This window comes from Cavia porcellus, unplaced genomic scaffold, assembly GCF_034190915.1.
Source record: "Cavia porcellus strain 051 isolate PalLab524CR breed Dunkin Hartley unplaced genomic scaffold, mCavPor4.1 scaffold_9, whole genome shotgun sequence".
Classification (NCBI taxonomy): Eukaryota; Metazoa; Chordata; class Mammalia; order Rodentia; family Caviidae; genus Cavia; species Cavia porcellus.
Window position 1 is genome coordinate 85,241,209 of NW_026947492.1, and position 27,699 is coordinate 85,268,907.

Below are 27,699 nucleotides of genomic sequence, written 5' to 3' on the forward strand. Positions count from 1 at the left end.
CAAATTTTGCTTGACATTTGGCAGTGGCTGTGACAATATTATCAGCAATGGGTGCAATTTGACTCTTAGACCCATTTCTTAGTTTAGAATTCTTGCTACAGAATCACATCCCACATCATCTAAAGAAAGCCAGATTCCTCCATGGAATCCCAAAGGGCGAAAAGTGGCTGCTACTCCAAAGCAGACATGTACAAGGAAAGTTTGCATTAAAGCTACAAACTAGATAAAAGAAAGCCAAATTAATATATACTGTTTTTACAAAAGCATAAATAGAGCATTTTATTTAACCTTTTTGCTGCAACAAAATGACAATCCACATTATTTGCTTTCAACACAGTAAAAGCTATGGTCACATTACACCACGTTGAGACACAAAGCAAAAGGTACTTTTATTTTCTTAAGTTCAAGAATGGTTTGCATTTTGAAACAAACTTTATGTTTTGTATTTGCAGTAGCAGGGCCTCCGGTCACTAGCACAATACAATGAACTGATCAAATATCCAGGACAGACAATTAAATACACCAATAATATTTTGAGTTGAATTGGGAAATGCATCATTATTATTGTAGAACAATATAAAGCAATCTGATGTTAACTTGTTAAGTAAAAGAAATCATTCCAACCACCCAAACAGCTACACAAGCAAAGTGAAGAGTCTATAGACAGCAAATTGTATGCATTGCACTTATTGCTTGGTACACAAACATTGCAATTCCTGTTGAGATATATTAAGAAATGACAAGCAAAATACCTCCTCCCCATCTAAAATTCTATGACTCTATGAAAGTAGAAATGACAACCCCCTAACCCAACATTAGGTGTATGCTAATTTTGGTTTGTGTGAAGATTGTTTATTATGTTTCTGTGGTATGGATATGTATAAGATATACAGATATATATATATAGATAGATAGATACAATTTTAATATAATTTACTGTCCTATAAGACAAATATCTCTTAAGTGGGACTTTAAATAATAAAGTTGTCTACTTACAATATCTCTATTAAGTTTACTTTTCATATTATACATAGTTCTGTGGCACAAGATTCATATAGTATTTAATTATTAAGGAAGAAGGATATCTAAACCATTTTCTATTTCTTTTGATTTCAATATTGCATTTGAAGGGTTATATCTTCATAATAAATTTCTTATTAGATTCTTTATGGTGTATATATCTTTTTCCCCTAATGCAAGTTACAACCAGTATAAAGTTGTAATAAAAAATACATTAAAGTCTGTTTCTTTTTTATATTTTTTTTTTGCAAAAAGTTACGTGATATGCTACATGAAAAGTTGAATTTCTTGAAATGTGAAGTGTTCATACTGTCAGGTAATGAATGGAAGAACGTGAAGCATACCCCTCACTTTCCAAGTTCTCTTTCACAAAAATAAGTGTTTGTGCCCCAGCGTTTTGTATAAAACACTGCAAGATATTCCTTCAGATCACAAAATATCCCACATTATACAATCTTCATGATTATCTAGTACAACTTTCGAGCAGCTGGTGCTCAAAATACTCCCTCCATGGAGAGATCTCAGCTCCCTCACTCACACTCACTACATTCTGTAAACTTCTGGTGCAGCCAATAGGATATCACTTTGTTTTTTGGAAACAGGATTTCTGGATATCTTGCAATACAGTGTAACAAATATATAAGTGCATTTTGCATGATCAAGCAGCTTTGGCTTCCTAACTTCTGTAGGACGAGATGTGCCACGTGTTTGTGCTTTGTTACATGGTGATGAGGTTTAGCTCCTATGAATCCAATGGATGACTACTTGTTTCTACAGTGAACCTTTAAATCACAAAGGCAAGAATGGAGGACCTGAATGGAAATGATGTAATTTCACAACTCCTACAGATTGCACTTGGTGGTGATTTCATGGGTTTGACTTCATTTTTACAGCAAGACTTGCCTGGTTGATATGTTTACATGTTTACACCACATTTTTAAATTTGTGTGTGTGTGCAATCACATTTAATTTAATCACAAACACTAAAAATAAATCCAGTAATTAATTTTGTTATGAATAATCATCTCGGTCCTTGTAGGTATATGAGTCTTGTGCTCCTTCTTGTACAAATTCCTCTTTCTTTTCCCAACCATTTGGCCAACCTCCATTGGCCTGTGTCGTGGCACCATAAGATTTAGTGGTACCATAATTTATATAATTCTGAGTAATATCCCCTGTTTCTTCATCGAGTTCATCTTCATGGATAAATCCACATTTTTCTTCACTTGTTTCCTCAGGGTCTGCCCAGGGTTGCTTCTCTCCTGAGGCAAATATTGCATAAAAGATAACTCCACCGTAGTGAACGAGGGCCGCGATGAGGAAGACGTACTGCCACTCCTCGCGTGACTGCAGCAACAAAGAGGTGACTGTAAGTGGAAACTCCCCACTATGGAAAAGCACATCTCCTCTGAGGATGCTACCGGCCTACCTCTCATCAATGCTGTCTTTGGGAATATCCAGGTGCTGGTGATGTAAAGCAAACACTTTTATAAAAACTTTCTATAAAACTATTTCTTAGATGAATGTTTAGCATTCATGTTCCGAAATAGAACTCTGAATCTGCCAGTAGCCTATTGAATTTAAAGGTGTTCATATTCTTTTTTCTATTAATTTACTAATCATTTATTTCTGTGAGACCTTAACTTTGAAGTATTATAGATACATATGTTGCAAACAGCTGCTACTAGAATTTCGCCATGGACAAATGCAAACGTGTCTGAATTGAAATTTACAAATAAACAAGAGACTTCTCCCTTCCTACCTTAATAAGCTGTTACTATAAAAATTATTTTTGCTGTATCTAGGATATCAGAAATAGGTGTGTAGAAGACTACCCTGAATTTGATATTTAGCAAAGCAATAAATAATTAAGTAGCAATAAATAAATGGTGCTAAGGAAAGTCTTGCTTATTGGTTGGACAAGTAAATAGTCTCAGAATTCCTACATAAATATTTCCTTCCGAACCTCAAGTGTATTTCCCACTCTGAAGTGTGGTGACTGAACCAGAAAGAGCATGTCAAAGGGAGCGTGGAAACTCTTTCAATCATGACAGAGAATCTTCTTACTATTTTCTTCAACTGTCATCTTCCTCGTCTTACCTTATTTTTTGTCATTGCACCAACAATGATAGGACAAACCATTCCTGACAGTGTGCCAACGCCATTTGAAATGCCCATTAAGATACTGGCATATCTTGGAGCAATATCCAGGTGGTTGACATTGAAACCTGGAACACACACATAAACATTGACTCAGGGCCTCCTGCACCCCTTCAAGGCAGGCACTTAGAACGTTACACAGCACTCCTTAAAAGATACTGGGAATATAATATGTGCTGATTGACTACACTTCAATAATTTAGCTTAGGATTATAGCGAGAATGGAATGAGATACAATTTATTGGCCAATAGTCATGAGATGCTTGCTGAACAGTCAGGAAGATGTCCTCACAACAAAACAAGCAAGAACAAAGAAGGAGCAATAAACTTGGGGAAGCAGAGTGTAGTAACAAATGAAGCAATTTTTCTAAATGCTTTGATTGTTGCCTAATTACTATACATGTACAGAATCACCATTCAGAATTAGGATGTCACATGTACAGAAATAGTATCTTACCAGAGATAGCAAATCCGCTGAACCCCACAGCAAGCACCAGGAATGAGATGGCTACGCCTCTAGTATGAGAATAACCAACCACCAGCAGCAGAGTGGCTTCCATTCCAAAACCTTCAGAAGCAAGCAGATGGAAACACTTCAGAAATTTTTGCAATTCTGACCAATGAGGTAAAACTGCTAACAGCACTTATACTTAGAGACCTATGCATTTCTAGAAAGCCTGTACTAATACACAAACATTAATACTACTAATACATGCTGGAGATCACGGAAGCTTTCTTCATGTTTTGTTATGAAAATGCTGAAATCAATCTGCATTTTCAATGGTCGGAAAGTTTGCTCACTACAATACATAGAAATGGTATGATGCAGTGATTTGAATCTAAGAGTTATGGAAATTTGAGCCAAGATGAGAAAATGATTTGGAATAAACAACGACAGCACAGATGTAGCTAAGTAGTGGGACATGCAGGCAAGTTTATTGGCCCTTGTCCATCAGCCCTTCCTGAACTGAAGTATGACCTGTCACCGTGCGTGCACTTACCCCCGCAATTCATGATCTTTCTCACTGTTGTTGTTGAAAGGATTTGCTTGCTTCTTAGAAAGTCTGCGATTTGTCCTCCAATGGGCACGATGATTGTCATGACTAAGTGGGGTACAGCAGACAGCATGCCGACCTGGTGATAAACAAGAGGCAGGGAGATGGACATGACCGCGAGTGTAGCTAACCCGGGAACTTAATGGGCTTGGCTTTGTGAATCCATCTTGTTATGAGCAGAGGAAAGCCAAAGACTGTCTCCAAGTGACCAGGCCCTCATTCCTAGAGCCAGCAGCAACTCCCATGCAGTAAATGATGGAAACTAAGTCAGTTACTTTGATTCCTTTCTATCTTTCTGGGGAAGAAAATTTTTATTGCTCTTAAGAGTCAGCAATTTTTGAGCTTATGAATTAACCATCCCAAGTCCTATTGCTGAGTGATTCAACACTTATGTGTTCATTTCCTATTCTTCAGTGTCTTTCCACAAAGCCATCATTCGGGAGACCAAGTGGGGAGGAAGAGATACAGAGAGGATAAGTCCACTGGACATGCCTTGAAGGGCTGCATTTTAAAATTCATTTTTAATTCATAAGACTAAAAACTGTACATTTGCATTATATATATTACACATTGATAATATTTATGTAGTTGCTGCAGAGTGAAAATCCAGATAATGCAGATCGGTTATTGAGTTTTAAGTATTTGCTGCCAAATATCAATGTGTAGTCTCACTGTTCTGCAGTGCTGTAGTCTTTGAATTGACGTCATGGGACTTAGCTCAATCTAAAATCTATCCAGCAAGCATCAATGCAGCGCATATCTCTCACCATTCATTATGTACAGACCACAGTTCTAGATGCAGGGGAAGCAGGAAGTGTGAATAAACTTCATTTAAATGGAGTATTAACACAGCTACAGACCCAGCAAAACTCACATGCAAACACAAAATAGAAATGTTTCTCATGAAGTATACTTTGAAGCACAATTTTTGGCATATGCTAAGTACTGACAAGGTGTTATTTGTGGTTAAGTGAGTCTTCCCAAAAAGATTAGCAAAGGAGTCTACTTTCTTTTACAGGGGTTTATAGAACATGGCATTGCACTCATGGAGTTGGTTTTTTTATTACAACTCACTGAGAGAAGGAGTGACTAAGCCAGCATTGATGTGGAGGAAAAAAATTCTTCCAACCCAGAGGAAACTGTAAAATTACTATTATTAGATGAAGATCTTAGAGATTTAGAATGGGTGTGTGGTTGTCATTCGACTCAAGTTTTTAGCTGGTTCTACAAGTGTCCAAAGATTGAGCTGAGGGCCTAAATTTTATACAGCAATGCCAGCAGCAGGAGGAAGAAAAACAAAAACAGACAATTCACATGAATATGCTCAGTTAAGTTCAAATATGGTATTTAGTAAGGGCTCAGCAAATATGAGATAAAGATATAATATATATTGACCTTAAGCAAGCATTATTGCTTTTGAGATGAATAGCTTGAAAAAATACAATGCTTCTTTATTTCTTTATTAGTACATGTTTGAGATGCATGACTGTCTTCATATTTATCGTCTGTGTCTACAGTTGAACACACACATTCACATCCTAATCCTTTTTTCTTCCCTTCATCTCCCCTCTCCTCTCTCCTTTCATCTAAGAGTCCTCCTTGCATGTGGTAAAGGTCTATCTTGTAGTTTTATTTTGCTTTTAAAATTATTTATATTTTAGGATTTTAATATAAAAGAAGCCACAGAATAGTTAACCTCCTGTACCTGGTTTATTTTACTTAGCATTATGAACTCAAGGGGCATCCAATATCGTACAAAGACTTAAATTTATTCTTCCTGAGAGCTGAGTAGGGCTCCATTGTATATAAATAGAACATTTCTTCATCCATCCATCTGTTCATGAACACATCAGCCATTTCCAAAATTTAAGCATTAAGAATTGTAGTGCTATACATATGGGTTATTTTTCTTAATTGCAACAGATATATTTCATGCAACTAATGTGTAAAACAAATCCACTGGAAAATAGTCACTCCACTGGAAAATAGTCACTCTAAATACAACGTGCCATGGAATTCTTGCTATTGTTTTTGTTTTGAGACAAAGTCTCACTCTATATAGGTCAGCTTGGCCTTATACTTGTGAGATCCCTCCTGCCTCAGCTTCTTTTGTGCTGGGATTACAGAAGAGTATCAAACTGACTGATTGCACTGTGTTTTTAATAATTATAAAGGCAGGCTAAAAGCCTGAGGGCAGCTGCATTTTCCAAGCTCACAAAACTTAATTTGTGTTTTGATGTAGTATTTGATACATTTGAAAAATTCTTAACTCCAACATCGTGTTATTTATTATCTTTTATTACTTTCAATGTGCTAAGACCAAAGATATGATTATCATTTTTTGTACAAAATATGTCACAAAATACAAAGGGAAATACAGGGAATGGTGACAAGCTTCAAGCTAAATGAGACAGAAGTTTTGGAACACTTCTGCCCATGGAATTCACATCTCAATCTCTAGAAACTCCTATTCCTTAGGCAAGAGGTAGCTCTCATCTCTGTGTGACCTCAACACGGCCACTGAAGTTTCAAAGCTCCATGGAAGTGGATCAAATGTCTCCTAGCTTTCGGTGACATGACCCATCACTTGCCACGCGATGAGAGTGATCACACCTTTCCTGGAGTATCGTCATTTATGATAATCACATGCCAATTGGCTCTTTGTTTGGAAGCTTTGCAAAAATAACTTAAAGGTTTCAAGTTCATAATACCGACTCCAGGGGATGAGACCTTGCCTACCTCCCCCTTTTTTTCTGGGTCACAGTTTGGACTACATATCTCATTGTCTCATCTACATTCTGCTCAAACATTTACAGACTGTGTAGCAACAAAGAGCAGCTACTCAGCACTGTTTTCTTCCTCCTCTAAATATGCAATTTGGAAGATGTGAAGCTTCCTCTCCTTTGACTGGTTCCTGTGTCCTGATCGTAACAGTGCTTGTTCATCATCATATGCACCTTACCCTCTCAAAAGGGCTATTTTCAAATTTTAGCATAAAAATGTAATATTATACATGTGTGCTAGCTAATACAGTTCACTCATATAGTTAATTTATATGTATATATAACTAAAATAGCTAATACATAGTATATACAAAAATGCATGTTATATAATACACAGATCCTACATATATATGCTATATCCAATTTAATGATGATGTGGGAGAGTTATTTTCAATGCAAATATTTTATTTCATTTAAAATTTGCTGCACACATGAAAGATGATAGTAATATCATCAGTGCAAGACACAAAACCTGAGGTTGCCACTTATTCCAAAAGTGGCCTGGAGTTCCTCAGTATTCAATGTTCAACCTGGATGGGAAGCCACACCAGTCCAGATCCACAGCTCAGGGTCTGTTCCCCACCATTTCCTCACTCATTTCTTAGTTAAGTCGGAGTATTTTCATTCAATTAGCCTGGCTATTAGTGAAGCCAATTTAATTGAAATCTCTAGATCAATCTATGAGTGTAGCATTTATCCCAACCCTTAGTTAAAAATGTAACAGGAGATTCAAATCAACAGATTTATAATATTTAGGTTTGGCAAAGTATCACTGATTTAACACAGCATTTTCTCTTCATTGGAGAGGCACAGTCAGCAGGACCACAGACTTTTATTAATATACCCTGGCTTCTTTGCTCTCCTGGTGAGACCTGGCTTCACAAATAGCCTCTCAGTGTCAGTTTTGTGCCAGGTTATGAAAAGCGACTGGCACATCCAGCAGCAGCCTTTGTGCAGAAGTATAACACCTCTCAGAGCTCCCAAAGGCCACCCTGAAATGTGCGATCAGGTCCAGAGAGAACAGTCCTGTCTGAAGCACTCATTCTTTTCACAGAGGGAGGAAGCAGTTCCCTTAGAAACCAGGATCACAAAAGAGCCCTTAGAATAGCTCCCCCTAAATCCAGGATTTCTCAGTCCCAGCCCTGAGATATTCTTTTTAACAGATGCACAATATGAAAAGAGAGAGCACTGCTGGACTTAGGTAATGACACGAAGTCAAGAAGACTGCCAGCCCCAGACAAGTATATTCGCTCTCAGCAAAAGGACAGATGGAACGTTCAATAAACACTCACTAAGTGCTTGGATGAGTCTCAAGTCTACCTGAATTTGAATGGCAATGTAAAGAGAATTTAAATGGAAATCAAATCAAAAGATCTAGGGATCCTCTTAATTATATCACTTATTACCACTACCACAGCTGTAGGTAACTGAAATCATTTCCACTATTTCTGTTTTCCCTATCTGTTGAACAGAAATGATGACAGTTACCTAGCTGGTCAGCCAAACAAAGTTGTTCATGAATAGGAAAGGACCATTTAAATTTTAAATCCCTATATAGTACTATATTTTTAAGTTCATTTTGTCCTTATAGCAAATATGAAATGATTGTATTTCCATAACAATGAACTAATGTCTGTGGCACTTCGCATTCTGGGCTGGATATCAGCTTTTTGTCCACACCACCAAGCTGTGAATATTTTGGGATAGAAACTAGGCTCTCATTTCTGCATCATTCGCAAAGTTTCACCTACGTGTTCAATATATGCTTTGTAAATTGACAGATTGGGTGAAAAGAGTACAAGAACGTTTTGTCGAGATTATTCTGATTATTGTTTGTAAAGCTGCACAGCTATCTGAGAATGAGTTAGATAATTATCTAAGTGCATTTCCACTTAAATAGAATTCCTTTTATTTTTTCTTACTGTTATATAATCTCTGACTTGATACCTAAAAGAAATTATGTTTATTTAGAGGAAAAATTCTACATTATTGCTCGTGTCACTTGAGATGTATATTCCAAAAAGGCAGAGACTGATTTGTTTTATATCATTTTCAGCACTAGAAAGCAACATACAGCATACAACAGAACACAGCAGGACACTCCCAGCAGTTAGTTACCTGTTTAAATGAATAAATAACTCAGGAAGGTTAGAAAACAAACTAATTAGCAAAAGAACAAAATATTCACTTAAATATATATAAAAAATCATCCACCATTTAAATGATGTCAATTTTACATACCTTACTGATTTCAAATCCAAAGACTTCCTCAAAATACGCCGGCTGACTAATAAGCAATAAATAAAAAGTCCAGCTTCTGCAGAAGTTTGCCACTATTATTGCATAGACTGGCATAGATGTAAAAAATTTCCTCCATGGAGTCTTGAATTTCTGAAATTCCAGAAAGAGAGTCACTTTGAACATCTTTAGTATTTTCTAATTTCAATGGAAATAGCAGATACTTTACATTTTCAAAATACAAATGATGGGATATGAGTCGGTGGTAGGCAAGTGATAATGAGCTGATAATTACAACCACCACCCAGTTGGCTTCTGCTGTATGAATAATTACTGAATGAGAAAAATAAGAGAGCAATCTCTTCTGATTAAGCCACTCCAGCTTTAAGAATATGCAAACTTCCAAGTGTACAGAAAATTCCAAAAACATACATTACAGTTTCTACAATGTTTTAGCATTTTTCTGGTATCCACAGTCACAGGAGGCCTTCCAATAACCGGAATATTTCATTTAAAATACTGAAAATTCAATATACTTGGTAGGAAGAAGATAGGAAATATAAAGAATAAATATCACAAGATCCTCTTGGCATTAGTCATGCCATTACCTGTCTATAAATTCTCTTGACAGGTAGTGGATATCAATATGCTCTATGACAGCCGAATGTGAGGGCCTATAAAAGTCCCACTGCACACAGGCAGGTTAAAGCACTCATTCCCATTATATCGTAGACACATCACAGGGAAAGTGCTTTACAGAGGAGCATCAAGGCTCAAAATAAGCAATGTAAATATTTGACTTTACTTATGGTTACCTTTGCAAATTAAATCTGATATACTTACATAGTTTGGAACTGAAAATATCCTTCACCTTCCCAAATATTTTCCCAATTATTTTGAATACCACAACATAGTTTGGTAAAGTAAGTATGGCCTAAAATAATTTTATTTACTATTTTCTTAATTGACATGGACAATTGCCAAAAAAGGAGGGCCACACTTTTTTTTGAAAAAAATTTAATTAGTGTTTATGAGTAAAAGGGAATTCATCTTGGGAGTTCAGCACTTGCCTTAATGTACTTTGATCATTTAATATTATACACCCCTTATCCCTTTCCTCTCTCTTCCTCATTCCCTGCTTTTCAAATATGTATTTAGTAATTATTCCGGCACGTGTGACCCACATTATTTTTGTTATTGTGACTGTAATTAATCTTTTTGTTTGGAACAACTACATTAGGGTCTCAGTTCACAAACTCAGTTCTCTCCATGATCCTGATCATAAATGAAACTGGATGAGAACTGAGTCAAATTCCCCATAAGGCTAACACTTGCACCTAACCATTGAATTTGACTGAGTTCTCTTCCACCTCTGTTTGCAACCATTATTATGACAAGAATCAAATTCACGACCCGAGGTGCCACTTGTACTTGCTATTTAGCTCAGGCTGGTCACCACCTCATGACCCTCCCACCTCAGTGTCATGAATACCGTACAACCTCTTTCAGTTCTGTTCAACTTTTTAAAGATCACTTTAAAAGCAGAATGAGGTACTAGTAAGCTATAAATAAGAATAAACTTGAGACATTTTAGGGAAATGGATGCAACTTGAGCCCATACTCATAATTGAAATGAATCAGACTTGTATGCATAAATATCATATTGTCTCACTAGTGTAAGAAGCTGAAAAAGTAAATAAGATCCATAATATACAATGGATATTGTGTGAAATGGGAAAGAACTATTCAAAAGGAAAGAACAACTGGGATGGGGAGAGGGAGAAAAGAAGGAAGTGAAAAGGATAAATAAAATAAATAATTATACACAAAACAGTTAAAGTAGCTATACCACTAATTGCCATTAGTTCACTGAAAGGAAAGGTTTGTGATGGTGAGCATTAGAGTCCACGTAACCAATCCCACTCTGTCTTTATGTCCTCCTGCCACTTGGCTGGCCACCATTGGAAAGCAATTATCTAGCCAACAGCAGAAGGAAGCAGGAAGTGAAAAGTTCTAGCGCCAATCTGTCTCATCCATGCAGCAAGTACCATGTAATGATTTTTAAAATAGTGAAGACTTCACTTCTCAATGATTTCAATATGGAACATTTCTTATTCATCACAAATCAAACTGTGCTTATTAACAGTGGATGGCCAACTTTTCTGTCTAGATCATATGCAGAAGGGAAGCATCTTCTAGCAAATGAGTCAGAAAATCAGAGACAAAATCAAACACACTTAGAATGGGGAAAGGAGCATTTAAAAAAATAGAGAGGTATAAGCTATAAAGGGCTTTGATGCCTCAGTCAGTGAATTACACTTTCCAACTCTTAGCATAAGGAAATGCAGTTATTAGAATATGGAACACTATTTTGTTAATGATTATTTTAAAATAATATTAAATGATTATTGATTTTTATGTACAGCATATTGACACGTGAGTAAAATATCTGCATTATTGAAATAGAACTGTAGTTTTGTTCTCCATAAGCAAACACTCCCTAAGAAACCAGACCCAAAGAAAAACACTTCACAATATTCAGAAGCCATGGTATTCATAATAATAATTTTGTATTGCCATCTTTTAGATATTCATAATGATAACACTCATCATAGAGAATCCGTACCTGCAAGGATATATCTTCCTCATTCTTTTTTACCCCATTCTCCTCTCCTCCTTGCACCCTCTTTTTCCTTATTGCAAAACTCTGCATTTTTTGCTTCTACTCCTTTTTCTTGTCCCTTTCTTCCTCTGCCCCTGCCTTGTTCCTCTTCCCATTGAACATTTTCCATTTCCCATGTTTTAAAGATGCTATTTCATCAATTAAAAATATTAAAGTATGGTAAGTATATTATCCATGTAAGTTATTACTGGCCTTCAAATACTTCAATGTTTTTTGAATCACACATAACAAACCTAAAATTAGAATATATGTTAAATAAAAATAGCCATTTTCATCACTGATTAGAGATTTCCTATTATTTAAAATTAACATATTTGTTTAATTTGCTTAAACTATGTACCAATTAAAGTTATTTTTGAAAGCTTGCTTAGTTTTGTAATCATACCTAAAAGTCTAGGGCTGATTTTAGGATGCTTAAGAAAAGATAGAGAAAAAAAACAAACAAAACTACAGTTGAAAGAAATAGCAGTCATTCCTAAGTGAGTGAGGGAATATGGATAGACAAAAAGAAAAAATAATAATTGATACCAAAATTGTTTTAATGCATGGGGTCTTATCAGGTAGTGTGGTTCATCAAGGACCATGAGATGGGAAATAAGAGAAATATACACCATAATAAAGTTCTTACTTCCATGGCACCTAAAAGATTTGCACTTTCTCCAATGCTTTCTTCTATGTACCTACGTTCTTCATCTGTAATTGTAGGGTGTTTTGCAGGGCTCTCATAAGACACCAAAAGCCAAAACATGTACCAGACCATCCCAAAACTTCCTGCAAGAAACAGGAAAAAAGAGGAAGTGAACAAAAGCTATCATAAGTCTTTCCACTTATTAGTTACACGCTGAAATAAATCTACAATAACCTAATGACAAACAAACATCGTCTGAATGAAAGAGGACTTGATTTTATGTGTGCCCAACTGACTTTGGCCTTGTTCTCTTCTCCTTTGCCGTAAGATATCAAGTTTCCTCAACTCTGGTCCTGTGGTTGCATCTCTTTGTCTCTACTGAACAGTACTGATACACATGAGAGTCCCAATAACTAATGATTCTTCAGGGAAATTTTCCCAGGTCCAACAAATACTGAGCATTACATATTTCAGCTGCTTGGCTAGGTGGGAGAAGTAGAATGAACAAGTAAAATCTTGTCCTCAAAAGAAAGTTTTAGGACAATTTCTTTAATTACTTTCTCTCCTTGAATATTTAAAAATGGTCATCATTTTCAGGGGAAAATAATGTTCATTCCAATTCCTCTTACCACTTCCAACCTAGTAAGCAGAACACTAAATAAAATCCAAAAGATAATTTTAACATAAATCATTGTATCACATAAAAAATGGGCCTCTGTAATTAGTGTTGTAACATTTTATACTATATGTATCAGTATAATATATAATTTTTTGTGCCTACCATCCAGTCAGGAGATTGATCTAGCAATCACCTACCCTTAACCCCAGCATTTCCCTATGAATCAAACACAGATTCAGCTACCTATGAAAAAACCTCTGTGACCACAAGAGGTTTGGGGAGGACATCTAGACACAAACCACAACAATGAAAAATAATTTCAAGGAACTTATTCTGTTATTCCAGAAGTGAGCCATTTCAATTCTGCTTTAACTGTCCTCTTTGTTCCTTGGGTAACAATCTAACGCCTCAAACTCTCATACACTTTCTTTCTTGCTTACTCAATCTCTAGGAAATGTTCTTAATGCTGTCTATAGCTTGTGATTTCCTGCACTCCTTATAATTACCAAACATGCCAGAAAACATGATTTGGACCCAGCGTGTGAAAATGTGTTATAATTATAGTGGTTGTGGAATAGGACCCTCCCCACATTCATATTCTAGCTTTCTCTCACGAGCAATGTGACCCAATCAGTAACAGAATCTCTCTAAACTCTCAGTGTAAAATGGGACAATAAATCCTTTTACAGGATTGTGCCAAAGAAAAGTTAAAAGAGATAATGTATGGGTAAGCCAACGCACCAACATAAATGGAGCACCTAATAAACAAGAGCCCTGGTAATTCAGTTGTAATCATTGTAACCATTAACTAAATTCATCTGAAGTGCCATGCCTTCTGCTAATTGCTTCGTGTGCATTATCACTTTCAATTTATACTCCTACGCAAGTCTTATCTCATTAATTTTTAAAATCCAAATATCAAACGTGTAGTTCAAGAGTCATACTATGAAATTTTTAGATGAACTGATATTTCCATCTTGACTTTGTATCATTCAATGACAAATATTAAATGAGATTATAACTTGAAATATTGATACTAATTTTAAATCAGTACAGTATTTAAATTAGCATTCTTTTCCTTCTTAAGAGTGATGAAGTTATGAAGAGACATATTTGGTATTTAAAGTTATTTCATAACTTCAGTTAAGTAATGAACTACAGCACAAACCAGAGGGCTTGCTAGCTGAACTAATTCTTATTTTCCTTACAGGGAAGTGCTCTTAACTTTGTTGAAGTATAGATCCTTTGAAAAATCTGATGAATAGTATAAATTAAAACCTTGAAGTAAACACATCTCTAGAAAAATGTGTATAAATATGCATATGGTTTAATATTTAGGACATTCATGCATCCAAAACCTATCCATGGATTTTGAGCTTCCAAAGCTCCACACTGGAAACTAACACTTAACAATGCTCTGCAGAAGGAGCATTTGTTCTGGAGAGACCATTTCAGGATGGGAATGAGTTAAGGTAAAATTGGGAGCATCCAACACTCTTATACAGCATGACTTCGTTAATATTTCATGCCCATGTCCAAAATGATATTAATAATTGACAACATCAGTTTTAATCTAGTTCTAATAATTCTTTCTTCATTATTACCAAATGGGTAATGGGTCTTGGAGATAGATGTGCTACGATTCCAGTTAGATTTTTAGATTCAGGGTTTCATTTTTTATTTCAAGGTCAAGGCTTAATTGGGGGAAGCAAAGATTAAGAAAGGGATGTTGCATCACAGCTGATTATAGACATTTCATCATCCAATGGAACCTTACCATTCAAACTGCCCCTGTTTTCTGTTCTCTACCCCTGTTCAATCTTGGGGTGACAGAGCCAGAGAAATGGGTTGCTATCTAGCTCTTTCTACCTCATAAATATTTTCCTTTTTTTTTTTTCAAATATAGAAAGGATTCTTAAGATGAGAAAATGAATGAGTAATCATTTCACTGTCTGCAAGCTCATTTCTTTCAGCCTGGGCACACTGTACTTAACCCTGAGGTAAGGGAATGGAACATACCATAGACATAGAACACCGAAGACCACCCAGTGTATTGTACCAGGATACCAGCTAAAGGCATGGCAATCACAGCTCCAGCATAGGAACCTAGGGAACAAGGGATAGTAAGTGAAATCAATAGAAATTTTTATTTCATGTCATGTTTTGAGGTTCGTTCCCACAAATGCACTCTCTGATGCATGTACACCCTTACCCACACATCTATCCTAACCAATCACGTATGTACATATTCACTTACATAGGAGTACAGTAACCCCACTGTGAACAGAGATTATAAAATCATGAAAGAGTCACACTGGCTGCCATGGATTCTGCATGGCCAGGTGCAGGACTGGGGCCAGGCTTTTCCTGGACACTGGAAAGCCATTCTTGCAACTCAAGTATGTCTCTCCTGGTAGCAGAGCCATGCAGTTTAAGTTTGCATGGTGTTTTATAGCTTCATTTTTAAACTTATCAAAGGTTACTGTGAAAACAGTGTCATTCATATGTGTGTGTGTATATATATATATATATATATATATATAGTCACACTTGTGCTCCATAATTTATGCTTTTAAATTGAACCTTTATAGGAAAAACTACTGCTGAATCATTCATTATAGTTTGAATATAAAAGAAAACTAGCCTAATTTTTTTGTTAGTAAGATTATTTGCTATAGTTCTAGTCTCTGAGGTTTAAAATAGGTTTATATTCTCTCATAGTCTGGTCTGGAAAGAAATTGCATTCTTGCCTTATAGTTTGGGTACAAAAACGGAAAATATTCTGCAGTCAAAAAAGAATATGATCTTAAATCATTTGGTTTCTTTCATTCTTTCTTTCTTTTTGTTTTTTGTTTTTTGTTTTGTTTTTGTATCGGGAATCAAACTCAGAACCTCACACTTGCCAGGCAGGCGCTGTGCCACTGAGCTGTATCTCTGGCCCTTTAAATCATTTCTTAAGTAATTTCCTTAAAATATTTAAAAGTTAGCAGCAAGCCACAATTTCATGTCAACAAAAAGAGCACTAAGTTTCAAAATTTTAGACTACATATTAATTTTGTTTCCTAAATAGCAATAAGTTCTGTTTTATTTCTGGAAGTTAAAGTTTTAATAAATAGAAAATTATAGAAATACTATTTAGGAGAATAGTTTGAGATCATACTGATTTTAGCTATAATAGCTATATTCTGAGGGTTATTACTTGGATATCCTCAATTTTCCCATTATGATAATGCATATTGTATCAAATATAAATTCCAATAAATTGTTAGATTTGATACTCAACAGGATTGAAACAAAAATCAGTGTTTTAACATTAATGCAAATTAACAGCCTTCATTTCTTTTTATTTTCACCTTTGTAAATGAATTAAAATTTATTTTGTTTTTATAATGTGTTTTGTCTAACAAAATGAAAGAGAACTGAGATTCTCAAAAATGTATAAAACCTCTAATAAATATATTTGAAAATGTAGTTAAAATGGATAACTCCTAGAAAAATATAAAACATACCACGTTATAGTTTATTCAAGGAGACCACAAAGTACTAAAGAAATTGCAATGATGTCGAAAAACTTACCGTATGCCAAACTCCAATAGTTTTAGGGCTGAGTTTACCAAAATTTCAGCTCCTACCAAGTTTCTCCTGTGCTTCCATCCAGCATAACCACATCCACACCAACACTCACCGCAGAAGGAAGTGGTGGCCAGCCTGCTCCTCTCCAGGGGAGGGGCCCATTTGCTCCAAATCCCGTGGCATGCTGGGTAGGTGACGCCCTGTGACCGGAAGGCATGCATCACCTTTTAGAATGCAAGGTCAACCGGGAGATAAGACCACTACCTTCCCTGTGACTCTTTCCCATAGGATGGGCTCATGGTATTAGAGAGAGCTGCTACTTAGGGGCTCCTGAAGACTCCCTGAAGTTGATGAAAGAGCTCAGGTCACACTACAGCCTGTTAAGGACCTGTTCAAATTCTTCCCAACTTCAGGTGTTTCTTCTACTTTAAATTTCTTCTGGTTAAGGCAAAAAGTAAGATTTTATTACTCAAGTTCCTTGAAATTTTTAATAGATTGGAAAATTTGGAAGCCATTTCTGTGAGTCACTAAATTCAGTGATTTTCCTCCAGGTAGGGCTGAGTTATTAGGCACTCACACTTCCTAGAAGTGGAGTCTGGAACTTAAGACAGCTAAAATAATTGCCTGGTTCCTATTATTTTTATTGTATTATTTTTTTTCTTTTTTGAAGGTTTTTTTTTTTTTTCAGTGCCTTAATAGACTTCCACCACAATCCATAGAAAGAAAGTGGCAATAGTCCAAACTCATTTTTCAGATGATATTCTTTCAAGGTCCACAAGATGATGGAAACAGAAGCCAATCACTAGTTCTCAATGTCCAAAGCTTACACCCCATGAAATATTTCAGTGGGGACGTATCACTAAAGGACAACAGGGACTTGGCATAAGACATGCAAGGACTGGGGACCAGGAGTGGCTAGGAGCAGGGTTCTTGCCTAGCATGCATGAAGTCCTGGGTTCAATTCTCAAATACCTGATTCCCTACTAATTCCAGTGTTTCAGTTTTCACTCTTAACAGTGAATGATACAATTTAAAAATACTTTCGTTTATAGAAGGCAGAGATAAATTGGTGGTTTTCAATAACCCACCAATGTAAAATGAATCTCTTCCTGTAGTTCCATACCTCCACGAGTCCCTGCAATATTCTCACAAAGATGACGCATCCATAATGCACTCTGGCTGCAGATGGGATTAGCATGTTAAGGGTGGAGGTCAGAAGTATGGCGGCTCCAAATACCCTGAAACAGAAAAGATAAAACACTGCTTCGCTTCAGCATTTTACAGACACAGATCTAAATTTCACATGCCAGGTTTAACACTTAAGGTAATCAGCAATAACTTGCAATGGAAGGTAATTTTTTCCCTTTAAGAAAATAGATTCTGGATTTGACTGGCTAGCCATTATACATGCATACCTGAAGTGTCTAAAAGTTATTTGCATTATTGGATGCACAAAAAGTAAATGATCTGCCAAATCTGATTTTTATAGATTTTATTACAGTTTGAAAATATTTAATAAGCATCATATATATGCTTTGTCCAAATTTCTGGCTACCATGTAACCTTTTTAAGGACAAATTGCTGCTCTTCATGTCAATTGGAGCCTGCACTTAGTACAGTGCCCACTACACAGCTGGAACTCTTCGAAGAGCTGTTGAAAAAAACCAATGAATGTGACAGAATTCTGAGTCATATTATGCAATTCGGCAACTTCTCTACAAGTACATACACATAGAAATTGTATAAAGAGAATCGTATCTTAAATGCCCCCAGGAAAAGCTCATGATTAGCTCCCTCAGCAGGCTTTATACTTAATGTACCTCTCTCAATTTTGTTTTTTTCTGCCTTTCCTTTCCCCTTTCTTTCTCTCCTGTTTTTAGAAGTAGATGAGTAAGGGTGTTGACTAAGACATATCACCAACACCCGGAGTACACACAACTCAGGAAATAATTGAGTAGGCATGGTAGTAAAGGCTTTACTATTGTAACTAGTGAGTAAGTTATCTATTGAATTCTATAATTTTTCTGTTTAAAATATCTTCTAGAGTTTTCATACTAAGGAAAAAAAAAATACCTCCTCAACCTGAGAACTTTGGAACTATTATCTTGGAGACATGTTTTGGGGGAGAGACTATCACTAGTGAATGAATCTGAGTGTTGGATAACATTTCACCAAATCATAAACTGATCTGTAAATTCAGTCAATATTGGCTGCTCCATAGAAGTTTTTCTAGGGTCATTTAACTATGAAAAACCTAGGCTTCTTTTTTTCTATGGTAACTTTGTTATTTTTATTTTTTTCTCAGCGATGTACGTCTGCATAACATACAGTTTACATTCCTCTTGATGAATACTGTACAGGTGCATCCTACAGATTTATTTTTAAATCTCCTTTCTTTCTCCCTACTTCCCTTCTTCTTTAATTCCCCTTTTCCCATTTTCACTCTTGTTGATATTTGTAATCTTAGTTCATTTTGCTTGCATATAATATTTCCATTCATTGGGGATATTAGGATCATATATATGACATATCTTTATTCTAGATCTGGGCTTCTGAGATGGGCTTTGGATAGTGTTAATTTGATATTGAAATTAGATAAATTTTTTTTTAGAAAGACTGAACTTGAACACCTCCTTTTCTTTCAAAAATCAATTACAGACTTGGTTAAATACTTCTGTGTAAAAACATATGCAGAACCTAACCACTCTACCTTGGGGTTTTCTCCACCGAGGTGGCCACCAATCACCTGAATATTCTGCTTCTTTTTCCCTCAGTCATGTGTACTAAATGGGTATCTTTGGGAAATCAAATGCAATACCGCATGCTAACATTTAAGGAAATAGTTTTTAAAATCGAAGTTTGTAGAACACCTATGTTTTTTATTTTTATAATTCTTTTAGAGATGCGATGTCTAAACTTTGTTTTCCATGAATATAACTTCTTGTTAGCACCTTTTTCCTTTTAGAAAGGATTTTCAAAAATACTGTTACTACAGAAGGTGGTGAGAGTGAATTTTACTCATTCCTTAGCTTAGAATCTCGGTCTCTGTGTTACTGACGTTATGGGCTGGGTAATGCTTCCTTGAGGGCTGGGTAACTCTAATGGGTGTAAATGATGCTCAGCAGCTTCTCTGTACTTTACTCCACTGACGCCAGTAGCATGCTCTCTTCCAATCCTCAAGATACGACAACTAAAATCATCCCTAGAAATTTCCAAATGTCCTCTGGGGAAGAAAATTCAGTTCCCAGGAGAACTGAATCAATAATGAACCGTTTGATGAATATCCACGATGGTCAGAGCTGAGTTTAATGAGCATTCACTTGACTTGATGAACACCATGCTAACATTCCACACAATATAAAAACAGCCATTTCACACCCCAGTGACGCATGTCTTAAGAATATATCCTTGTTTTGCAAAAAGAAATAAATACTTGCACAAATGAAGTCACTTGTTTGGGTTGCTAACCTCTTCTAAATAAGGGAGACCTAGGCCAGAAACAATTCAATCTTATCTCAAATCCAGTGGGTTTTGCCACTAAGATTTACCTTTGGTAATGCACATTCGATGGTAAGATCATGAAACAAACTCACGTAAATCATATTACTATCCCTATAATAATTTGACCATAGATCACTTTCAATATTCACCTGAATAGTGGGTCTAATTATAGAATCTGTGACTTGGTCTAAATGTTTTTAAGTTCATTAATCTCTCTCTTTTACTAGTGCTTGATATTTGTTATACTTTAGATCTTCATGTATCACGTATTCATCAGTGGATTATGGGGTTCTGCCTCTGCAGCTGAATCGCTGTTAGAAGGTAAAGTCTGGTTAGATGGGGGTCCTCAGGGAAAAGAGCTGGAAGGGTGTCCAGTAGTTCCCTTTCTGGTTCCCCCATTTCTCTGCTTCCTGGTTACTGCAACAGGAGCAGCTGTCCTCCAGACAGGTTTCTGCCCGGAGCCAGCTGACCCTAAGTATAACTGTGAATCAAAATACATCTCTTTTGTTTTCAAGATGTGGGTGTCAGAAATTTGTCCCAGCAAAGAGGAAAGTTACTAAGAGAGTATCCCTTCTGAAAATGCATTGAACTTATTCTAACTAGTCAAGAATACAATCCATCAAACTTTGTGCAACCTTAACTTATTTTATATAATTGCTAGCCAAATTCATATCCAAGTAATTAAAATTCTAATCATTAAAACTCTTGTCCTATGAGGAATGATTTTACCCTCTCTCTTGCCACAAAGCCAAAACTAAAGCAGCCTCCCTATTCAATGTGCATTACACATTCACAGTTTCAACATCTGTGATACTGCATTCAGAGCAGAATGTTGAGCTAGGAGAATGGTCTAAGATTTACAAAACACTTACTGTACTTTCTACATTTATATTAACTCATGTGATGCATAAGCCTCCGATGAAACTTTCTTCACATTTTGAAAATAAAGAAATTGAATAAAAAGATTGACTAAGCACAAAATGAATTGTATGTAAAACTTAAATTTGAATATAGAGCTCCGTGAAACAAAACTCTGTGCTCTTTCATCTAAGTGACGCTGTCAGGCAAGAAGACAGACAGATGGACCTCATTATACTAGAAGAGGGAAAGAAAAAATAGAATAAAACAAGGACCCAAGAAACAATGTATGCAAAAGGCTATAACACAAGTACAATAAATTAGCAAAAGAGGGAAGATCCATCCCAGAGAAAGTTAAACAAGACACAAACTTTTCACAGGGAATCTTTTAGCTGGGGCATGAAAGGGGAACAAAAAGAAATTTCAAAAATAAGGAATGGATCAACAAAGTTCTAAAAACAGAGAAAGCTTTTCTATATACAAGGGCGCACTTAACTATGGGGACACTGTCCAAGACAGTCATTGCTTGGTCATTTTGTCAATGTGAAAATATAGAGTATAGTAACAGCAGTACCATTATAAAACCATCATGATACATGTTGGTTATGTTGCATTATGCAGCACAGGACTGTGCCAGAAACCAGGGCAATATTGAAACAGCTGGACCTGGACATGGAGCTTCTGCTGAGCAGGAGAAAGCCCAGGGAAGGACTTGGATAGGACAATGAAGTGACAGCAGAGTCCACAAGTTCATGCAGTTGGGTGAAGGTTACAGTGTGGACTGATTATCAAGGATAACTGATGTAATCTTTAAAGCAAAATAAGTATATTCTTAAAGCAAAATATGTATTAAAACTTACTGGAATAGATAGGAGACAGACTTACGAAGCCTGGAAGTAAAAGATGACTAAGATATTCATTTCAGAGAAGCACACAGATAAAAGTTGCTGATTATGCTGGGGGAGGGGGAGATGCTAACATAAATATGATGCAGAAATTTTCATATGATTCTTCCTTTGTCACATAATAAGTGTGTGAACTGCAAGCTACTGAGCCTCTTTAGGCTTCTGATTCCTTACCTGCAAAAAGAGCAGTACTGTATATTGATTAAAATCAGTTATTTGAACTTAGGGTCAGGATGTTTGGGTTCAAAAATCCTTACAGTCACTAATTACTAGAGTGACCTTGAACAGCTGGTTTAACTTTCTGTGCTTCATTTCTTATCTTCAGAATGAGTATTAAAGGACTTCTGAGTTATTAAAGGTAAAGTGCATGAAAGGGTGTTTGGCACATCCAAAGCCTTTAAGGGATGTTAGAACCAGTACAATGATAGCATTAATGTACACAGCCCTTAAGACTGCTGTGAAGCTAAATAAAGATCTGATACCTGATACACAAAAATAAATCCATAAGTATGAACTAGACAGGTAGAAACAGAACTAGTCAATGGTGACTATAAGAGTGAAAGTCATTTCTACATTTTCAGGTCAACTTAACAACATCAACATTACAAAGCTCCTACTGCTCCTACTCCTTCCTTAGCTCACAGGAAGCATAAGCAAATCCTAGTGAGTTTAAGAACTGTCCGGGTTGAAGAAATAGTAAGCTGTCTATGGCTCTTTCCTTATTCAGTCTGGGTACAGATCCCAGATGTCCAATCTAATTACTGAGCTCAACTATGCTGTAACAGCAGCAGAACACACACTAATACGAAGAGTGTCAGAAGCAGAGGGAAACATAAGAAAAACTGAAAGAACTAAAATAAGAACTGAAAGCCTTGTTGAGAGATGGATGATCAGAACAGAGCGCTGGGCGAGTAGAGTTTTCACTTTCCTCTCATGCAGTTGAACAGAGAGGTTCATTCATGAAGGCATTTGTCTTTTTATTAATAAAATCTGGTTTTTAATAAAGAAGTGAAAGAAAAAAAAAAGAAATAAAGTTAAAAAATCCCTGACCCCAGAAAAGAAGTGAAAACCACAAAGAAATGTTTACCACAGTGGTTTCCAGACTTCAGCATGCATGCTAACATGGGGCTTATTAGCATCCAGGTTGCTGAGTATCAGAGTTTTGGATCTGACAGTTTTCTGTGGGCCTCAGAATTACACTTCCTACTAAGAAGTTCCCAGGAAGTTTTGACTTTTCTTGTCCCACTTTGAGCATCATTGGCTCAGCAATGCTAGGTGTTCTCTCAGGTCATCATGAAAGAAACAGACATGGGGCAGAGATCTACAATACCTAGAGCTGGCTGGGGTAACGTAAGGGCCCACTATGCATTATCTAGTGGAGATGCAAGGTCAGAATGCAAATGCCAGCTGAACAGGGAGACTTCTGTTACAAAAAAAGTAACTTATTTAGATCAAGAACCAAATTGAAGCCACTGCAAATCTGTAATCCGAGCCCTCTAGAAGGCGCAGGCAAGATGAAGGCAAGTTGGAGAAACTGGGTAACTTAACAGCTTTGCAAGACTCTGTCTCAAATCTAAACACACAAACAAATAGGCTGAGAATGTAGCTCAGTACAAAGGACCTGGGCTCAACAACCAGTCCACTCCACCCCCCAAAAAACTTAAAATTTTATACTTGCCTGATTTAGACTGTCTTCACTGACCAGATGGGCAGCTGTCACATATTTTAGGACATTAGTAAGTTTGACATAGGAACACCAGTTATATAGTCACAGTGTAAGAATTGAAATCATAATCCTGATTTCTTAATATGAGTTTGGGCAAGTTTCTATTTCCCCCCTTCTTCCATCCATGAAATCAAAGTGGGATAGTTCCATACTTCAAAGAATGCCAAAATGATTAAGTGATCCATTATGAAAGGATCAGGGTTCATTTTGTAGTAAATGGTCTGTAAGTATTACCAACCATTATATAGAAATTTCCTATCGCTTAGTAGACATTTCAAAGGACTGATATTCCTCATTTCCGTTCACAATGATTTTGCTTAATGCTACTTGTTTGACCACAGAGGCAGAGCTATTCTATAACATGCTGAAATTTTAGCTTCATAATATGTGTAAAGAAATGCATTAGGAATTCTCACTCTGTTTCTGAATTTCTGTGGGAATGACTGAAATGCATTAGCCTATTAATATGTCCTGCATAGTCCATCTAAAATATCTGAGGGGAAACTAATAATAGTAAGGAGACACCTGAAAGTTTTCTCTAAGTTTCTACCTGTCTTAGCATCTCCCTTGATTCCTCAATTTCTCCTTCCTTAGTTTCCTCCTTCTGCATTCATTCATAGATTTCCAACTGGTTTCCTCTGTGATGTGTTCCAAAAGCTCTGTCATAAGGTTCAATGCAAGATGTCATGTGACCTTCTGGTCTCCTGTTGTTTATTTTGGAGAATGGAGCCAATGTCTCTCCTTCTTTGACTCCCATAGTACTAAATACAATGTTTTGTAAATAGGGTATATTCTTAGGGAATGCTCATTCCCTGGTGTAGTGTAATAACTTCCCTTCCTGAGGCATTCACGATTGCTAACAAACCTTTCTTCCTGGAGTCTTCTTTATCTCAAAATCATTTTTAATCAGTTGACCACTTATTGGTTCTTGAGCTTTTAATGGCAATAAACTGTTCTGGTAACCTATTAATTCAAAGAAGCTCAGTTACTTTAGAGAGAAACTGTATGTTGGCAACCATGCGTTAGAATTCATAGTACTCTTGTGGATAAATCTTTACTTGAGATATTTGCTGAGTTCAAGTACATGCCCAGTCTGGCCTCATCTTTAAATTTTCCAAACAATTCTGGAATCTCCTGAAACCAACTGCCACTGCATTGCCTGTTGATCTTTGCATCCTGGAGATGTTTGCTCCAGAGTAAATGAGGTAATGTAGCATCCTCTTAGAGAACCTCACTATTTAATGTTACTTAATACGGTTACATATATTGTACTATGTTTAACTGACAGTCATCATTTTTGATTCATCTGATGTTGAAAATAAAAATATGCAGTGAACATGTGTGGTACTGTGACAGATAGAGCGGGATGGATTATATGGGGAAACTTTGAACATGCATGGGTTTTAGCAGCCTTAGTAAAGTCTTGACTTTGACACATATAATTGGGTTTCACACCACACTGGCCTGAAAATGAAATCTACCAGACAGACATTTCATGTTCATCCTCTGGTCAAAAGACTTCTCTAAAATCAAAGCTTAAAATATTCCTTAACCATGTTTTTTCTGTGATGTTCCCTCTCTCAGAATTAAGTATTACAGTGACAAAGCAACTACAAATCAGTTTTTAAGTAACACATACAGTTATTTAGTAGGAGAAAGGTGTTGAGCAAAGATCAACATAATTTGAAGTCAGATATCCAGCTCTACCTCCTACTATCTGGGAGAGATTTGGGGAAATAACAGATTAGTCTTTCAGTTCTTTCAGAAGAAAAAAATGTATCACGATGCTTGTCTTATAAGGTCACTGTGAGGAGAAACGATGCTGTATACAAAATGTTAGGGGACATCCATGTTTATTATTCTGTTCAATTCTGACTCTAGGTGTTGCCTGCCATGAGGCACTCAGTAATTAAGATATGATTTAAAATTCATATCTTCTCCTTTCCTATCCTCAATATAAATCTCTACTCTTTAGAAAGAGGTAGAAAATGTATTGCTGAATCATCCACTCCCTACTGAAAGCTCCTTTCATATCCACTCCCTTCCACTTTATACAGAGAATCATTTCTATGTTTTGATTCAGATGAGCTGGCTTTCTCTCTTCCCCCTACTTTTTATTTTTTAACTGTGGGAAAGGAGCATTCTCTTCACTAATGCGTTATATAAATTAATCAGTCATGTAACTTCCTGACTTCAGTAGGCTCAAAGAAAAATTCGTGCTGTTTTTAGGTTGATTTTTCAATTCTTTTGTCTTCTACTGTGGATCTTTTCATTTCAAGCACACTTTCCACGTTTCTCCCTAGATTTTACACAGATTAAGTATTCTGTGTAATAACAGGAAATAATAACGCAGTTGACCTGAGAATGTCTTAATGATTCTGTGATCAAAAAGGAAACTCTTCAAGGTGATTCACCAATGTTTGTAAATTAATCTTTGTATTTGGGTGTTTATATTCTGGTTCTTATGGCCCTTTGGTCTTGCTTTAAAATCCAGCTCGGTGAAGAAACTCAAGATTCTCTTACCATATTTTCTATATCAGTGAGAATAATGAACAGGGAGAAGAATACAGAATTTTTTTCTAAAGTAAGTACATTTCCACAAATAAGTAATTAATTTTTCCATTTTTAGATATTTTGATTTTTAATCGTAAAGTAAAATTTTCTATAATATGACTGCCATATGTTTAAATAAACCATCAGTGAGAAATTCTAGCAAGTTGCAATGTTTTTGCAGCAGTGCAGTAGCAACACTATCACTTTCACTAAACAAATAAGCTTCACTGCTATTTGTGAAATGCCCAAACTCAGCATTGATACACCATTTTGAAAATGCTCACAAATGCTTCTAAAGCACTCGCCTAAAATCCACTTATGTGACAAATATGCCAGAGATAGACTGTCAGTTACTAGGTGAGAGAGAAAACAGAATAAAATGTACAAATTAATGTGAAAAATCTCTACTTGCTTTCCCCTGAGAAAAGTATTAGAAACCTTACTGTTGGTCTTAATTTTCCAAAAACAGTACTATAATCTCCGTGATGTAAGCGGAGGGCCTTTTGCTTACTGAGGTTGATTTTTACATGATAAACCATTGAAAGGCACTCACAGCTGTTCTCTTCCCAATTTCCTCTGCTCAAATAACATACTAAAAAAGGATTTTTCTTTGACTATTTTCAGGTAAACATCCAATTTCCGTTTTTGCTGTATTTGTTTTACACACACACACACACACACACACACACACACACACATCTTTCCCTCTCCTTTTCTGAATGCATGGAATGATCAGATTATATGCAACCATTTAAGGAGAACTAGTATGTGCCATGGAACATTCTGTATCACCAAAGAGGATGAAAATGTTCAGAAAAGCAAAAGAAACAGCTGATAACCTGTACCCCATGCTGCCTGCAGATTAATATCCAACTAGGCCCATAAGGAGTGAGCTGTGAAGCCCCCAGTTATATGCCTTTCTATGGCACACAGCTGCAAACAGCCGGGGGGGGGGGCATGGCCACCCCAAGAGAGTCTGTACCGAAGAGAAGACAGGAACACTGGCGACTTGTCACTTTTCCAGATGATATTCATTTTTCCCAAGTCAATCAATCAATTTCCATTTGGGCGGTGCCTGTCACTTAACAAGAGACTAGTGTTCCTCACCCCAGGTGTGGGACTAATCCTCTCCTGGAGGGTCTGCAGGAGTGGACTGATTCAGTCTGTTTAATCCATTTAATCTAATCAAATCAGGGCCCGGGTGCCTCCCTTCGTCACATCTGATGCCCCCATTCCCATATTAAAAAAGGAGAACACAGGCGTAAACCAGCCCTCCCGGTCCCTTGATACCTCATTAAGTTGTAAAAATGACTTCATCACTCATGACAGAGAAATTAGACAGCCCCAGTGGTGGCATACAGCAACTGGAGAAAAGCTGAACCAGCTGCCCACCCGAT

At 36.4% G+C, this 27,699-nt stretch overlaps 1 protein-coding gene across 3 annotated transcripts in view; it reads right to left on the minus strand.

Annotated features, from left to right (window-relative positions):
* Nucleotides 1–250: 250 nt before the first annotated feature.
* Slc17a6 (solute carrier family 17 member 6) overlaps nucleotides 251–27,699 on the minus strand; it is a 38,752-nt gene continuing 11,303 nt past the window's right edge. For all 3 annotated transcript variants that reach the window (XM_063256776.1, XM_063256777.1, XM_063256778.1), the window contains 9 exons: nucleotides 17,883–17,997; nucleotides 16,872–16,959; nucleotides 15,206–15,292; nucleotides 12,568–12,710; nucleotides 9,260–9,409; nucleotides 4,182–4,314; nucleotides 3,638–3,748; nucleotides 3,121–3,248; nucleotides 251–2,367 (listed from right to left, as the gene is read on the minus strand). In XM_063256776.1, coding sequence (XP_063112846.1) covers nucleotides 2,032–2,367; nucleotides 3,121–3,248; nucleotides 3,638–3,748; nucleotides 4,182–4,314; nucleotides 9,260–9,409; nucleotides 12,568–12,710; nucleotides 15,206–15,292; nucleotides 16,872–16,959; nucleotides 17,883–17,997 — 1,291 coding nt within the window. In that variant the 3' untranslated portion in view covers nucleotides 251–2,031. The remainder of the gene's footprint in view (nucleotides 2,368–3,120; nucleotides 3,249–3,637; nucleotides 3,749–4,181; nucleotides 4,315–9,259; nucleotides 9,410–12,567; nucleotides 12,711–15,205; nucleotides 15,293–16,871; nucleotides 16,960–17,882; nucleotides 17,998–27,699) is intronic.